Raw genomic sequence first — 17,276 nt, 5'->3', positions numbered from 1 at the left:
TTGTCAGGACTGGAGGACCTGCGATACAAGGAAGATTGAATAGGTTAGGGCTTTATTCCTTGGAAGAAAGAAAATTGAAGGGAGATTTGATTGAAGTATACAAAATTATGAAGGGTATAGATAGGGCAAGTACAAGCAGGGTTTTTCCACTGAGATTGGATGGGACTACAACTGGAGCTCATGGGTTAAAGGTGAAAGGTGAAGGGAAACATGATGGGAAACTTCTTCATGTGAAGTCGTGAGAGTGTGGAATGAGCTGCTGGCACAAGTGGTGTATGTCAATTTGATTTCAATGTTTAAGGGAAGTTTGTATCGGTACATGGACGGTAGGGGTATGGTGGGCAATGGTCCCAGTGCAAGTTGATAAGAATAGGTAGTTTACAAACTAGGTGGGCTGAAGGGCCAGCTCAGTGCTGTACTTTCTATGACCATGAAGTGGGCTGCCCATCACTCAACAACCCATGTATTTGAAGCTAGCCTTACCACAGGTCAATTTACAATGACCAACAAACCTATCAACCGGTAGGACATTGGACTGTGGGAGGATACCTGAGCAATCGGAGGAGACTCGCGTGGTCCCAGGGACAACGTACAAACATTCTGACAGAGGACACTGGAATTGAACTCCAAACTCTGATAGAATAAACATGAAGGTAAATTTCCTAAACAAGGGAATTGCATTTATATGGCTTTCTTTATCCAAGTTTTCACTAGGAAGCAGATGTTATTGTTGCCTCTCTCTAGCCAGAAGTTTGGAGTAATCCAAAAAAAATCAGCATGAATATTAATTGCAAATGCTTTAGTTGTCAAAGCTCTTCAATCATCTACCAAATTCCCATCACTGTACTTAACCTACAAAGCCTATTATTATAAATCTTGAAAAGCAGAAAAGTGCATAAAGGAAGCTGAAACGCCATCAAGATCACATTCAAATTTAGAAATACTCAAGGAACTGGTAATGGTGCCAATTTTAATCAAAACTACTTTGCTCTGCCTTGAAATTTAAAGATCCAGATTCAGCTCCAGAAAATAACAAGTTTTATTTATATTTGCCTTGGAAACTCAAGTAGGCCACCACCTAGTTAAAACGTCTGCATACCATATTCCCCTCCACTAAAAGGGTACACTACAAACAAGTTTTCAAAGTTTTTTTTGTGGTACATTTTGGCCAACTTAGCATTAACAATTTTAAAAAAGACATCAAGATTAATGTGCTGTTCTATTTATAAATTTACAAGTCTTCACCAAAAATGCCTTTTCACCCATTTCCTGCTATAGATTTGAATTCAAAGTCAAGTGCACACTTGCAAGCTGCCCAAGATGACTCTGGTGTCTGAAACCACACAAATTACTTTTCATTGGTTTCATCTGTAATCAGGTTCAGATAAACATCTTCTGTAGTTTTAAAAAGTCATTCACATTAAGTTTTGTTAAATTCTAGTCCTTGCAATGTTCTAAAAATGCTCAGTAATAATATAAAAAAAGTCCTGAACCATGTCATGTGTACAAAAGGAAATGAAAATATCTAAAATACAAAATACAAAAATATTTTGAATTTCTAAATATTAAAAGTTTAACATAGGCAGTAATAAGTTTTTGAAGAAGTGGTCTTGGAAGATGCTGATCACATTACTGCACAGCTTCTGTTAGCTGCTCTTGGATCTCCCTAAAAAAACAAAAAGAAAATCAGTGAGCAATTTAGTTTTAGTGAACTATTAGAATTCAGAACAATTTGATTTATTCCACTCCAGATGAAAATTAAGCACACATTATTTGCAATAATGGCAGGGTGACTGCATTTAATATTATCTAATTAAACCAAGAGTATTTAAAAAGCTATCAGCACTTTCTACCATTGGAGCAGCATATTACAATTGATCTGATCCTGCTGAAATTCAAAAATGCAGTAATATACAGCTGCTAATTCCATTTGGTTGATGGGTGGTGGGAGAGGTGAATATATGATTAGGAGCTGCATTGTAGTGGTTGTATGTGAACGTCAGTTCATTGGGTATATCTGAAAACGAAGGTTAATAGGGTTGTGATTAGTAAAAATGTCAAAGGTGACAAAGATGGCAGGAGAATGGGGTTGGGAAGGATAATAAATTAGCCAATGTGGACTGGTGCAGCAGGCTTGATGGACCAAATAGCCTAATTCTGCAGTCCTATGGATCACTCAAGTAACATGTGCAAGCACGTCACAGAACCAAACTTAGATCAAATCATGGCAGAAAGGCGAAAGATTTAAATCCATTTAATTAAATAACGAGGAATAATAACCATGAAACCAAGCTGTCAAAATCACAGGTTGACAAATACTCTAAGGAAATTTCCACCACAACTTGGTTTCAACTATGTGCAACTCCAGACTCAAAACTCTGGTTTGTCGTTCAGTGGTATAAAAACTGGGTGTGTACTTGGAGCTCTGACCTACACAGCTAATGACTTGCTGGTGCTGGATTAAATGTGGATGGCAAGTTTTTCCTCCACCAAACCCCTGCTCAGCCAGGTAGAGGTGATGACTTGAAAAACCTATGTCATACAATGTCAATCATTATGTTCTACAATTCACTCAGCAATTTACCAGTATGATTTTCACTGCAACCCAGTACGTGTGACAACAATAAACCAATTTCCAACGTAGAAACTAAGTGCATAGAATGCACTGTTGGGACATTTCAATACCCATCAAGCCTGGTTTAGTTAGTAGCACAAGCACTACCATAACAAGGAGGATATTGCAGTCAGACAGGATATGCTGCAGGTCACAGTGAACAGACACGTGATAAAAATCATTTGACCCAGTCCTCCCCAGATCTATCTGGACATACAGGTGCAGTGGCATGCAGAAGTCTGGGCACCCCGGTCAAAACTTCTCTTACTGTGAATAGCTAAGCAAGTAAAAGATCAACTGATTTCCAAAAGGCATAAAGTTAAGATGACACATTTCTTTAATATTTTAAGAAAACTTTTATTTCCATCTTTTACAGTTTCAAAAATAACAAAAAAGGAAAAGGGCCCGAAGCACAAATTTGGGCACCCTGCATGGCAGTACTTAGTAACACCCCCTTTGGCAAGCATCACAGCTTGTAAACGCTTTTTGTAGCCAGCTAAGTCTCTCTCAATTCTTGTTTGGGGGATTTTCACCCATTCTTCCTTGCAAAAGGCTTCTAGTTCTGTGAGATTCTTGGCCGTCTTGCATGCACTGCCCTTTTGAGGTCTACCCACAGATTCTCGATGATGTTTAGGTCGGGGGACTGTGAGGGCCATGGCAAAACCTTCAGCTTGCGCCTCTTCACCACTTACACCTCGGACTTCAACTACTGCACAGAGTCTTGTCATCTTCAGAAGTTTTCTGATGACTCTGCCATAGTTGGATGCCTCAGCAAAGGAGATGAGGCTGAGTACAGGGCTACGGTAGGAAACTTTGTCACATGGTGTGAGCAGAATTATCTGCAGCTTAATGTGAAAAAGACTAAGGAGCTGGTGGTAGACCTGAGGAGAGCAAAGGTACCGGCGACCCCTGTTTCCATCCAGGGGGTCAGTGTGGACATGGTGGAGGATTAAAAATACCTGGGGATACGAATTGACAATAAACTGGACTGGTCTAAGAACACTGAGGCTGTCTACAAGAAGGGTCAGAGCCGTCTCTATTTCCTGGAGCCAAAAAGTTCTATTTTAACTTGTTTCCAAAATGCATCAGGCTTGTTTAGATGTTGCTTTGAACCTTTTGAATAGAACTTTTTGGCTGCAATGAGCAAAGGTATGATTGGAGAAAAAAGGGTGCAGAATTTCATGAAAAGAACACCTCTCCAACTGTTAAGCACGGGGGTGGATCGATCATGCTTTGGACTTGTGTTGCAGCCAATGGCACGGGAAACATTTACTGGTAGAGGTAAAAATGAATTCAATTAAATACCAGCAAATTCTGGAAGCAAACATCACACCGTCTGTAAAAAAGCTGAAGATGAAAAGAGGATGGCTTCTACAACAGGATAATGATCCTAAACACACCTCAAAATCCACAATGGACTACCTCATAAGGTGCAAGCCGAAGGTTTTGCCATGGGCCTCACAGTCCCCTGACCTAAATATCATCGAGAATCTGTGGATAGACCTCAAAAGAGCAGTGCATGCAAGATGGCCCAAGAATCTCACAGAACTAGAAGCCTTTTGCAAGGAAGAATGGGTGAAAATCCCCCAAACAAGAATTGAAAGACTCATAGCTGGCTACAGAAAGCGTTTACAAGCTGTGATACTTGCCAAAGGGGGTGTTACTAAGTATGGACCATGCAGGGTGCCCATGCTTTTGCTTCAGGCCCTTTTCCTTTTTTTGTTATTTTGAAACTGTAAAAGATGGAAATAAAAAAGTTTTCTTGCATAAAATATTAAAGAAACGTGTCATCTTTAGCTTTATGGTTCATATTTTACTCACTTAGCTATTCACAGTAACAGAAATTTTGACCGGGGTGCCTAAACTTTTGCATGCCACTGTATGTATTGGATATATGGCACAACCTCACACTCAACGTCAGCAAGAGGAGAAATTGATTTTGGAGAGTCCTCATAGTGGGCTCCATGGTTGAAAGGATTAGCAGCTTCAAGGTCTCAGCACCAATCACAAAGGAGGCACTTCTACAAATGTATAGTGGAGAGCATTTGGACTGGATGCATCACAGCCCAGTATGGAGCTTCCAATGCCCAGGATCACAAGAGGGCACAGAGGGTTGCAGACTCAGCTAGATCCATCGTAGTACACCCCCCCCCCCACCCCACCCATCATGATAATCATTGGGGATTTTAACATGAGTGGATTGGGGAAAACCAGGCTAGTACTGGACCTCGAGAGAGAGAATTTGTAGAATGTCCAAGGGATGGCTTTTTAGAACAGCTTGTTGAGCCCACTAGGGGATCGGCTGTGCTGGATTGGGTGTTGTGCAATGATCCAGAAGTGATAAGACAGCTTACAATTAAGGAACCCTTAAGCAACAGTGATCATAATATAATCAAGTTCACTTTAAATCTGAGAAGGAGAAACTAAATTCCAATGTATCAGTATTTCAGTAGAATAAAGGAAATTACAATGGCATAAGGGAACTGGCCAATGTTGACCAGAAAGGGACACTAGCAGGAAGGACAGCAGAGCAGCAATGGCTGGAGTTTCTCTGAAAAATGAGGGCAGAGCAAGACAGATATATTCCAAAGAAGAAGAAAGTTTTGAATGGAAGAAGGACACTACCGTGGCTGACAAGTGAAGTCAGAGCCAAAGTAAAAGCAAAAGAGAGGACATACAAGGAAGCCAAAGCTAGTGGGAAGATAGAGGATTGGGAAGCTTTTAAAAACTTGCAGGAGGAAACTAAGGTCATTAGGAAGGAAAAGATGAATTATGAAAGAAGCTGGCGACTAATATCAAAGAAGATACCAAAAGCTTTTTTTTAAAAAGGTATATAAAGGGTCAAAGAGAGTAGATATAAGACCAATAGAAAATAATGCTGGAAATATTGTAATGAGAGATGCAGAGATGGCAGAGGAACTGAATGTGTACTTTGCATCAGTCAGTCTTCACAGTGGAAGACACCTGCAGTACACCAGACATTCAGGAGTGTCAGGGAAATGAAGTTTGTGCAATGAAAATTACGACTGAGAAGGTGCTCAGGAAGCTTAATGATCTGAGGGTGGATAAATCATCTGAACATGATGGAATGAACCCTTGAGTTCTAAAGGAAGTAGCTGGAGAGATAGTGGAGGCATTAACAATGATCTTTCAAGAGTCAACAAATTCTAGCATTGTACCGGATGACTGGAAAATTGCAAATGTTACTCCGCTATTTAAGAAGGGTGGGAGGCAGCAGATAGGAAACTACAGACCTATTAGCCTGACATCAGTGGTTGGGAAGCTGTTGAAATCGATTGTTAGGGATGAGATTACAGACTAATTGGAGGCACATAACAAGACAGGCCAAAGCCAGCATGGTTTCCTGAAAGGAAAATCCTGCATGACTAACCTACTGCAATTTTTTTTGAGGAAATTACAAGCAGGTAGACAAAGGAGATGCAGTAGATGTGGTGTACACAGATTTTCAGAAGGCCTTTGACAAGGTGCCACATGAGACTGCTTAGCAAGACAAGAGCCCACGGAATTACAAGGAAGTTACTAGCATGGATGGAGCATTGGCTGATCGGCAGAAAACAGGGAGTGGGAATAAAGAGGTTCTATTCTGGCTGGCTGCTGGTTAACAGTGGAGTTCCACAGGGGTCGGTGTTGGGACCGAGGCTTTTTACAATGTACGTCAATGATGTGGACTATGGGATTAATGGATTTATTGCTAAATTTGCCGATGATACAAAGATAGGTGGAGGAGTGGGTAGTATTTAGGAAACAGAGAGCCTGCAGAGAGACTTAGATAGTTTAGGGGAACGGGCAAAGAAGTGGCAAATGAAATACAATGTTGGAAAGTGTATGGTCATGCACTTTGGTGGAAGAAATAAACGGGCAGACTATTATTTAGATGGGGAGAGAATTCAAACTACAGAGAGGCAAAGGGACTTAGGAGTCCTTGTGCAGGATACCCTAAAGGTTAGCCTCCAGGCTGAGGAGTCAGTGGTGAAGACGGCGAATGTAATGTTGGCATTCATTTCTAGAGGTATAGAATATAAGAGCAGGGATGTGATGTTGAAGCTCTATAAGGTACTCGTGAGACCACACCGAGTATTGTGTGCAGTTTTGGGCTCCTTATTTTAGAAAGGATATACTCAAGTTCCTGGGTGTCAAGACCTGAGGATAACCTGGTCCCAATATATCAATGTAGTTATAAAGAAACCAAGACAGTGGCTATACCTCATTAGGAGTTTGAAGAGATTTGTCACTTCAACAAATACACTCAAAAACTTCTATAGATGTACTGTGGAGAGCATTCTGACAGGCTGCATCACTGTTTGGTATGGGGAAGGGGGCTACTTCACAAGACCGAAAGAAGCTACAAAGGGTTACAAATCTAGTCAACTCCAACTGGATACTTAACTACAAAGTACCCAGGACATCTTCAGGGATCGGTGTCTCAGAAAGGCAGCGTCCAATTTTAAGGACCTCCAGCACCCAGGGCATGCCCTTTTCTGACCGTTACCATCAGCTAGGAGGTACAGAAGCCTGAAGGCACACACTCAGCGATTCAGAAACAGCTTCTTCCCCTCTGCCATCCGATTCCTAAATAGACATTGAACCCTATCTTACTTTTTCTTAATATACAGTATTTGTTTTTTTGCACATTTTTAATCTATTCAATATATACTGTAATTGATTTACTTATAGATTGATTTACTTATACTGTAATTGATTTACTTATTTTTTTACATTCTGAATGTTAAAAGGCCTGAACAGATTAGACATGGCAAAGTTATTTCCAATGGTTTGCCAGTCTAGGACAAGGGGGGGAGGGGGGGGAAGAGGGAGAGAGAGAGGGGGGGGGGAAGAGGGAGAGAGGAGAGGGGGAGAGGGAGAGAGGAGAGAGGAGGGGAAGAGGGAGAGAGGAGGGGGAGAGGGGGGAGAGGGGGAGAGGGGGAGAGGGGGGAGGGGGGAGAGGGGGAGAGGGGGGAGGGGAGAGGGGGAGAGGGGGGAGAGGGGGAGAGGGGGAGAGGGGGGAGAGGGGGGAGAGGGGGGAGAGGGGGAGAGGGGGGAGAGGGGGAGAGGGGGGGGGGGGGGGGGGGGGGGGGGGGAGGGGGGAGGGGGGAGGGGGGAGGGGGAGGGGGAAGAGGGGAGGGGGAAGAGGGGAGGGGGAAGAGGGGAGGGGGAAGAGGGGAGGGGGAAGAGGGGAGGGAGGGGGGAGGGGGGAGGGGGAGGGGGGAGGGGGAGGGGGAGGGGGGAGGGGGGAGGGGGGAGGGGGGGAGGGGGGAGGGGGGGAGGGGGGAGGGGGGGGGGGGGAGGGGGGAGGGGGGAGGGGGAGGGGGAGGGGGGAGGGGGAGGGGGAGGGGGAGGGGGAGGGGGAGGGGGAGGGGGAGGGGGAGGGGGAGGGGGGGAGAGACAAGAGGGCACGACTTCATTTAAAACAGGGATGCGGAGAAATTACTTTAATCAGAGGGTGGTAAATCTGTGGAATTTGTTGCCACAAGCGGCTGTGGAGGCCAAGTCATTGGGTGTATTTAAGGTAGAGATAGGTTCTTGATTAGCCAGGGCATCAAAGGGTATGGGGAGAAGGCAGGGGAGTGAAGATGACAGGAAGAATTGGATCAGCCCATGATTGAATGGAGAAGCAGACTTGATGGGCCAAATGGCTTACATCTGCTCCTGTACCTTATAGCCCTATGGTCTCTGAGGATATCTATAAAAGGCAGTGACGCAAGAAAGTAGCACCCATCATTAAAGACCCTCACCATCTGTGACAATGCCCTCTTCACCTTACTACCACCACCACAGACAAGGTACAGGAGCCTGGAGACACACACTCAAATTCAAGTTACCCCAGGCCATGAGATTTCTGAATGACCCATGAACACAACCTCATTTGTGTGTGTGTTTTTTAAAAACACTATTTCTGTAACTTAGTGATTTTTATCTTGCACAGTACTGCTGCCACAAAAGAAATTTCATAACGTATGTCAATGACAATAAACTAGATTCTGATTCTTTATGAGCAGTGATCTAACAAGACTTACAAATGCACATGGATCTTCTGAAAGTGTAGATATGCACAAGGAAAACCACAGCTGTTTGAACATCAAGATATGTGCACAATATTTGTCACGTAGAGAGGGTAGAAAGTGCGGATAATGTGGCACCATAAGTTCCGAACTAAAATGAACTAAAATGAACATTTTGCCTTAACAAAATGTTTAATGCTGACCAGACAAGTGTCTTCTGGAACAGGATGCCCTCATGCATATTCATCTCAAAGAATGAGAAAATGCTTCAAAATACAGAGCTGCCAAAAAGTTAACTTCCTTGGTAATAATGTCAAGATTGACAATACCAAAAACTTTCTTAAAAATTTCCATCTGGAGAAAGCGAGCACTAGATAAATATTCAAAGGCCAATGATTCATGGTATATTTCATCTCATTTCTTTCCTCCCTTCATCAACAGTATTGCTGAGCATGAGCACCTGCATTACCTCTAAACATTTGGTTAACTTAAAGGACTTGTCCAACAGGGAGAACATCTGTCAACAGCACTCCATCATTACAACCTATGAATCAGGGTGCAATCGCTTACACATTCGTTCCATTAATGATGTAACCTGAAACTTGGCTGTATCAGCTAATATAACCACAAGTATTCCTCCAAATTTCCATTGCAAGACTTCAATTGTAAGAGGAAAACATACTTGTTGATGGAAAAGGTCTTCATCTTTAATCTCAACTTCCTCCTCCTCCACCTCCTCTTCCTCTGGTGGAGTAGTGGTAAAGACTGTAGTTCTCTCAGCCACTTCCTTCAAAGAGAAAGTAGCAAAGTTCATTTCCAGATATGACGTACAGTGTCTAAAACCACAGATTTAGAGAAACAGTATAGTGTAGGCCCTTTGAACCACTCTGCACAGCAAACCCCCCCACCCCCCCCCGATTTAATGATGGCATAAAGACCAATTAACCTACTAACTGGTATGTCTTTGGATTGTGGGAGGAAACCAAAGCACCCGGACGAAACCCATGCAGTCACAGGGAGAATCTACAAACCCCTTAAAGGCAGCAGTGGGAATTGAAGCCAGGTTGCCTGTACTGTAAAGCGTTGTGTTAACCACCATGCTAAACTCACGGCAATCCCCATTCTACAAAGCACCTTTAAATTTCCAGGTAACAATTAAGGAAAAATAATTATTCTCTATCTTTTCAGAGATTGCTATCAAATGACTGAAGCACTTTCATTTAATTGTACACAATACCACCCCATTTCAACACCATGAGACAATAATCTACGTCCGTTTGAACGCATTTCCCATCCCTTTCTAATTTTTAAAAAATGAATGTGGTACAATTTTGCCAAATTTCTCGCAGCAACCAAAAGAAACATTACCTCTCCCTGAGAATTCCTGAGAGTTACTTTCACATCTGCCCCTGTGCCCCAGGCTTTTTGATTCTTCCAGATCAGATTGCTTGGTGGAGTAGATGCTACACCAGCATCAGCAGCCCAGATCTAAAATGATGAAATTATAGATAATTAAGCACAGGGCGTAAAAAGGGTATTGGGAGTACAAATACAAAAATCAGTATTGAAACTCAGACCATAAATATCATAAAATCAAACCTAGTATTAGGCATTTCTACAGGGCGGCAACAAAAAAGTAGAGGTAATGCACAGATCACAGTTTGATCATTGTAAAAACATATCATCTTAACATCCTCTCACAACATGTGGAAAACAAGACTAATCTAAATCCTATACCATCTCAGTCAAGGAGTGTGTGGAGTACAATTCATAAAGCTTGTAGAATGTCACATTTAAACCAGTTCTACTCCTCGCTCTGGAATAACCCTGAGATGCGCTTTGGGAAAAGAATGGTGTACTGGAAAGAATGGAAGATTAAAGGTGTAAATGCAGTAGGTGATCTCTATGAGAATGGGATTTTTATGTCATATGTGGATTTGCAGAGGAAATACAACTTTGTAGGTAAAGCGAATTTTTGGAAGTATTTGCAAATAAGACATTGCGTTAGTAGCATATTCAAGAATGATGACTCACAAAGTGACTCTTTAACTGAATACTTTACATTACCACGTACATTACCACAGTAAGTTCATAAAGTATCAGTATTTTATAAAATTCTATGGGTGAATCGTGTAACAATCTCAAAGCAGTATTTCAGAGGGATCTTGGAGATAATGAGTGGTCAAATATCAAATGTGGGTAGACATACTAGGGAAGCGAAAGGGAAATTTATTCAATATAAGATAGTACACAGGTATTATTGGACACCAACTAGACTCTACAAAATGGGGATTTTCACATGATTTGGGAGTGTTCCATGGTTCGTCCATTTTGGCGTAAAGTTCTTGATTTGTTGGGGAATTGGTCGGGTTCCACACTGCCCTAGTGCCCACAGCTTTGTCTCCTGGGTGATAGGACAATGATACCTAATGTAAACAATGACAAATTTACTATTTTAAAGGTGGGTCTCATCACACCTGCAAGAATTATATTGCAAAACTGGAAAACACCCAGATGTCCCACTGTGAAGGAATGGACTGAGGAAATGATTAAGATTCCATCATATGAGCACACGTTGAGAAGAATTAACAGTGAGGAAAAAGTGCAAGATGCGTGGTATCAATTTTGGTTGTAGTTAATTTAAACTTAAATTAGAACTTCTTTCTGTTTCTAAGTTTTACTTGTTTTCCTGTCATGGGATGGCTGTGTAAATATGCTGCACTCTATCTGCTCTGTAACATGCTGTGCTGCTTTGAAAAATAAGAATAAATAAAATAAAAAATTGAATTTCAAAAAAAAAACACCGTATCATCTAGATGGGGCTAGAACTACAAGGCAATGACTGTCAACAATTTATGAACAGCACGAATTTCTTAACGAGGCTGAAGCGTGATCCTACCAGGGCCCATGGAAATAAAGAAGAGAAATTCTGCAGATACTGGAAATCCAAAGCAACAAACAAAGTTCTGGAGGAACTCAGGCCAGGCAGCATCTATGGAAATGATTAAACAGTCTACGTTTCGGGCCAAGATCCTTCTTCAGGACTGGAAAGGAAGGGGCAGATGACAGAATAGACAAGTGAGGAGAGGGGAAGGAGGAAAGGTAAAGGCAAAAGGTGCTGTCATGTGCTTAGGGAAAGTAAATGCCTAGAGAGAAAGGAACCTAACTGAGGAGGCAGAGTGGACCATGGGGGCAGGGGGAGGAGAGAGAAAGGCCCGAGGGAGGTGATAGGCAGATGAGAAGAGGTAAGAAGCCAGATTGGGGAATAGAAGAAGGGACAGGGGAGAGGGGGAAAGGTTTTCTTTTAAAAACCAGAAGGAAAAATTGATAATCATGCCATCAGGTTGGAGGTTACCCAGACTGAATGCAAGGTTTTGCTACTCTACTCTGAGAGTGGCCGTATCACAGCACAAGATGAGCCGTGGACCAATATGTTGGAATGGGAGTCAGAATTAAAATGTTTGGCCACTGAGGAGTTCCACTTTTGACTTTATTTCCATAAAGTTTTTCGAGTAGTTACTAAAATTTTTTACATGGGGAATACCAAAGTTAAAATGACAGTCACCATAGAATTAAATAGGGAATTCAGAACAAATTGTTACTCAATGGTGCAAGCATGAAATAATAAGATTAACCATAGGCTTGCATTTGAGAGGGGCTAGGTAAGCATAAAAGACGGTGGTGACTGAAGCGATGAATACCAGCAAGACCAGTTGGGTTTTAAAAAAAAGCCTAATTGTACTATATGCTATATGGAATTTTGGAAGGTGCTTTAATTAATAAAAGGTGACACAGGTCATTTAACAAGATACATTTCAAACTTCAAATACAACTACTGGCAGTCAGTAACCAGCAAAGAACAACCATGCACTCAAACCTTCTAACTGGTTTGCAAAGAGTCATGACATTGTCCATTGCTACTTTAGAAGGATATAATTGTTAGGGTATTGTTTAACTATGAATGGCCTTTCTTACCAACGTATGCAAAAAGAATGTCAACAGCCATTAATGTCATAATATCTAATCAGCTCAAACTACTCCACTAAACGAGGGTAAAGGTTCTGCAAAAGGGGTATGCAGTAAAGCACACAAATTATGGGCAACACACACTCAAAAATATTGGAAGAATTCAGCAGGTCAGGCAGCATCTAAGGAGTGGAGTAAAGAGTTGACATTTCAGGCCAAGACACTTCATCAGGAACCAACTAATGGGTATTAACCAGTTGAAATGTGATTCAAACTGTCTTGCCTCCACAATAGTCTAAATAATCCAATGCCCAATTTAAATGAAACCTGTATATCAACCCCAGTTGACGAAAGAGAAGCTTAAAGGGACCATGCATTATTATTCAAATTATTATTCTCTGGGAGCTGCCACAGATATCAGAAAGTAATGGCTTCTTTTGTGACTGGTTATCCAGTCTGTATACACTCTACCCTCGTTATATACGTCTTCAGACTATGCAGATTCACAGTTATGCGAGGAACCGATTTCCGTCTCGTTATATGCATCCAAAATTCAGAGTTATGCGAGGAGCACCACATTCCCGCCAATACAAGTCACGTGCGCGCGCCTCACAATCTCTCTCCCACCACCCTCGCATTGGTTTGGCAAGGTGTGGATGCGCGATCTTAAACTTTTGTTGGTTTTACCTATGGTGCAGTGATTTTGTGCTTGAAATATTTAATTATACCTCCTAAGCTTCCAATGTCATGTCTTGGGCTGTAAGCCAAGCGGCAGAGAACTGCTTCAAAACTTGAAAAAAAGTTGGAAATTATAAACAGCGCAGCATCTACTGCCGGGAACAGAATCTTGCCTTTAAAGTTCTTTTGTTGCTTGACAATGCGCCAGCCCATCCTAAACACTTGGATAGCATTCATTCTAACATAACAGTGCGTTTCCTGCCACCTAACACAACATCGCTGATTCAACCACTCGACCAGTGTAATCCACATGCAAGGCGTACGTTTTTTTTTACGGCGAACTATCTCTCAGATGCTGCAAGCAACAAATCATTTTGAAAATCCCGGGAGTTTACCAACAGTGAGGGAATGGTGGAAGTTGGAACACAAATGGCGACGGACAGGGACCTAAGTTTGGAACGGAGTCGGAATTTCAGTCGTTCCCTGCCATCAACCCTTCCTCCCTACAAGCAAATTTATGCTGAAAAACAAAATGCTGCTAAGCAAACAACCGTCACCACTTTATGCAAATCGCTGTAATCTTTCTGCTGCCAGCAGTTCTAAGAGTTCTGTGAGTCTTCCTTCACCCCTTGCTGTGCTTGATATTATCCTGATGACCACAACCAACCACCTTATCTATGTAAAGCTGCCCGACACCACAACAACCACTCGTCTCCCAGAGTGAACACACCCGCCACTGTTGGTGAGTACTGTACACCAGAGGATGTTAACTTTCTATGATTTATTATATTGAATATTACCTTAACTTGATTAAATATAATACAAATGTTGTCTTGTAGTTCTGCTTTTGTGTCGTATTGGTATAAAAATGTAAGTTACAGATAGAACATATTTAGGAAGCCCTCTGGAACGCATCCCTATTTTCTCTATTTAAATAATTATTCACATTGCGCGATTTCACATTATGCGTCAACTTCGAGGAACGTATCCCTCGCATATAACGACGATAGGGTGTACACACTGAGCACCTCTCTCCAAATGCAGCTTTAAAATCGAAATAAATAGTCTCTTTTACTCCAAAAGGAAAGCCTTCTACCATAAATCAGACGTCTCAGAATTCACTAGTTATTGATTGTAATCAAGAAGCTACTGATATTTAACATCTCCACTAAAATATTTTTCCCATCGTCCTATTCCTTTACACTTCAGAGGTAAAACTCACTCTTTTTCACAGCACTTCAACAAGATTCTTACTGAACTTACAGTAGTAGTCTGTCCAGCCTTCAGCACATACTTAGTAGTAAACTTGTAAGAGGCAGTTGTATCACAAATCTTTCTGATCAGCTCCCAGCCACCCATATGTTGATCCTATTTAAAAAAAAATCAGTACATAAAAACGTGCATGTAATAAGCCCTTTAAAATCAACCTACCCCCTCCCACCCACCTCCTACCTGTTCAGAATTGTTCTTAAGGCGTATGAATTTGCCATCTACATCCAGTTCCTCTATGACGATATTCCCAGTGGCAGAAGCATGATGGCAAATGCTAACACTACTGCTGGCCTCAGACTCTTCAACATCAACACGCTTTCTCTTTCCGCGAGCTGTGCGGACACTGCGACTTGATGTGGCACGAGAAACGGTCACGCGTGAAGATGGACTAGGCGACAACTTCAATCTGAAAAGTAAAGTTTAGAAAGCACCTCAAGATGCTCCAACAATTTATATGATGCATTGTTACCACTGCCAAATGCAAAATTCTTCAGATGTGTGTGAAGATTTAAGATTAAGATTCAAAACAATGAATGTACTAACTCAAAAGTTAACCTGTTTTATTTCATTGAGAGATACAGCATGGTCACAGGCACTTCAATGAGACCGCACCATCCAATTATACCCATGTGAACAATTAACCTATGAGCTAGCAGATCTTTGGAACATGGGAGGAGACCCACAGTCATGTGGAGAACATACAAACTTCTTACAGACAGCAGAGGAAATGAACCTGGGTTGCTGATGCTGTAATAGCATTGTGCTAATTGCTACACTCCGTGCTGCCCGAATTATTCCAAGATTAAGTTATTCATGATCATGTCTGTACTCTAACAATGAAAGCACACAGTCTTAGTACTATGTAAAATGTATTCAAGCTTGGCTTGGGATGAAGCATAGTTAGGATTGATTGTGGGGATTTTAGAAAGTTAATAATTTAAAAAGCAGGCTCTCTAGGGTTGTAATCTGAGGATTACTCCCTGTGAAACTTGCCTCTGAGTATAAAAATGAGAAGATAGAACAGATACATGCATGGCTGAAGAATTACTGTAGGAGAGAAGGCTGAAGACCACAGATTATAGCCAAACAGGAGGGGAACCAATATTCTTGCAAAGGGATGTGTTAGGGATGTAAATTAACGAGGCAGGAGACAGTACCCAGAATCCATGTTATGGTGGCAGGAAGATGAGGCCAGGGTGAATCCCCACAAGCCTCCACATCCTTCATAAAATCTATCTTCAACAGGATCCTACCACCAAATGCATCTCCCTCCCCAACCCCACACTCTCTACTTTTCAGAGATTGTTCTGTCTGTAACTCCCTCACTTTATCCCATCCCACTGATCTCCCTCCTGGCACTTATCCCTGCAAGGAGGACAAAAGCTACACTTGTCCTTTTAGCTCCTCCCTCATCTCTATTCAGGTGAGGCAACACGTCACCTACAAATCTGTCAGGGTGCTCCTTGTGTGGATTCCTCTACACTAGTGAAACCCAACAGTGGGGGACCACTTTGTTGAGCAACTTCACTCCAACCACAATCCAGGCAGGATTTCCCGTGGCCACCCATTTTAATTCTACTTTTCATTCTCACATGTCAGGCCATGATCTCTTCTACTGCCACTATAGGGTCACTCTCAGGTTGGAGGAGCAACACCTCATATTCCATCTGGGTAGCCTCCAACCTGGTGGCATAAACAGGTTCCCCCCTTTCCCCTTCTCCCTTTTTCCATTCCCCATTCTGGCTCCCTCTTACCTCTTCTCCTCACTTGCCTATCACCTGCCTCTGGTGCCCTCCTCCTTCCCTTTCTCCAAGGTCTACTCTCTTCTCTTATCAGATTCCTTCTTTTTCAGCCCTTTACCTTTTCCACTCATCACCTCCCAGCTTCCCACCATCCCCCTCACCTGGCTTCCTCTCACACCTCCAGCTTACACTCCTTCCCCTCTACTCCCCCCCCCCACCTTTTTATTCTGGCTTCAATCCCCTTCCTTTCCAGTCCTGAAGGGTCTTGGCCCTACACGTCTGCTGTTTATTCCTCTCCATAGGTGATCCTGACTTGCTGAGTTCCTCCAGCACTGTGTGCATGTTACCCTGGATTTCCAGCATCTGCAGAATCTCGGAATAAGGACAGAAACGATATACAAAGAGACCTTGTAGTGCAAGTCCATCAATCCCTGAAAATTGTGAAACAGGTGGATAGGTAACGAAAAAAAGTACATGGATGCTTGTCTTCATAGGCAGAGGCATTGAGAATAAGAACTGGTACATCACTTTGCAGTTAGTACGTAACACTAGCTGAACCACACTTAGATTTATTATTATGTATGGTTCTGATTGCTGCACTAATGGATGTGGTAGCAAGAGAAAGTTCAGAAAAGCTTCACCAGCTATCACCGGGAATGTAGGTCCAGTTACAAGAACTGATTGGGTGAGTTTATTCTCACTTGAGGCTAGGAAGCTGCAGAATAACCAGAGGGAGTAGTGAAGGCTGATAAAATTACAATGTTTAAAAAGGTATTGGACAAATAGATTGATAGAAATAGGAATAGAAGTTCACGGGCTTAATGCAAGCAAACTGATCAGTGTAACTAGCCATCACAATCAGTTTGGACAAGATGGGCTATAATGGTCTGTTTCTATGCTGTATGCTTCTACAATTCAGTGTGACAGTAATGACAGGAGGGCAAGATTGTAAACCAGAGTGTACAAATCACTGAATAGTAACTG

The 17,276-nt window shown here is 42.2% G+C and overlaps 1 protein-coding gene across 2 annotated transcripts in view; it reads right to left on the bottom strand.

The window, feature by feature from the left end:
- Positions 1-864: 864 nt before the first annotated feature.
- Positions 865-17,276, bottom strand: part of lmnb1 (lamin B1) — an 80,535-nt gene continuing 64,123 nt past the window's right edge. Inside the window, exons 13-17 of one of the 2 annotated variants that reach the window (XM_063068736.1) lie at positions 14,731-14,956; positions 14,542-14,646; positions 10,003-10,122; positions 9,317-9,421; positions 865-1,666 (exon numbers count right to left, since the gene is read on the bottom strand). In XM_063068736.1, the coding sequence (XP_062924806.1) occupies positions 1,625-1,666; positions 9,317-9,421; positions 10,003-10,122; positions 14,542-14,646; positions 14,731-14,956 (598 nt within the window). In that variant the 3' untranslated portion in view covers positions 865-1,624. The remainder of the gene's footprint in view (positions 1,667-9,316; positions 9,422-10,002; positions 10,123-14,541; positions 14,647-14,730; positions 14,957-17,276) is intronic. The other variant, XM_063068735.1, reaches the window with a different exon arrangement.

This window comes from Mobula hypostoma, chromosome 16 (genome assembly GCF_963921235.1).
Source record: "Mobula hypostoma chromosome 16, sMobHyp1.1, whole genome shotgun sequence".
NCBI lineage: Eukaryota > Metazoa > Chordata > Chondrichthyes > Myliobatiformes > Myliobatidae > Mobula > Mobula hypostoma.
Note: the sequence above shows the minus strand (reverse complement) of the source record. Positions and strands in the feature narration are given on the sequence as shown.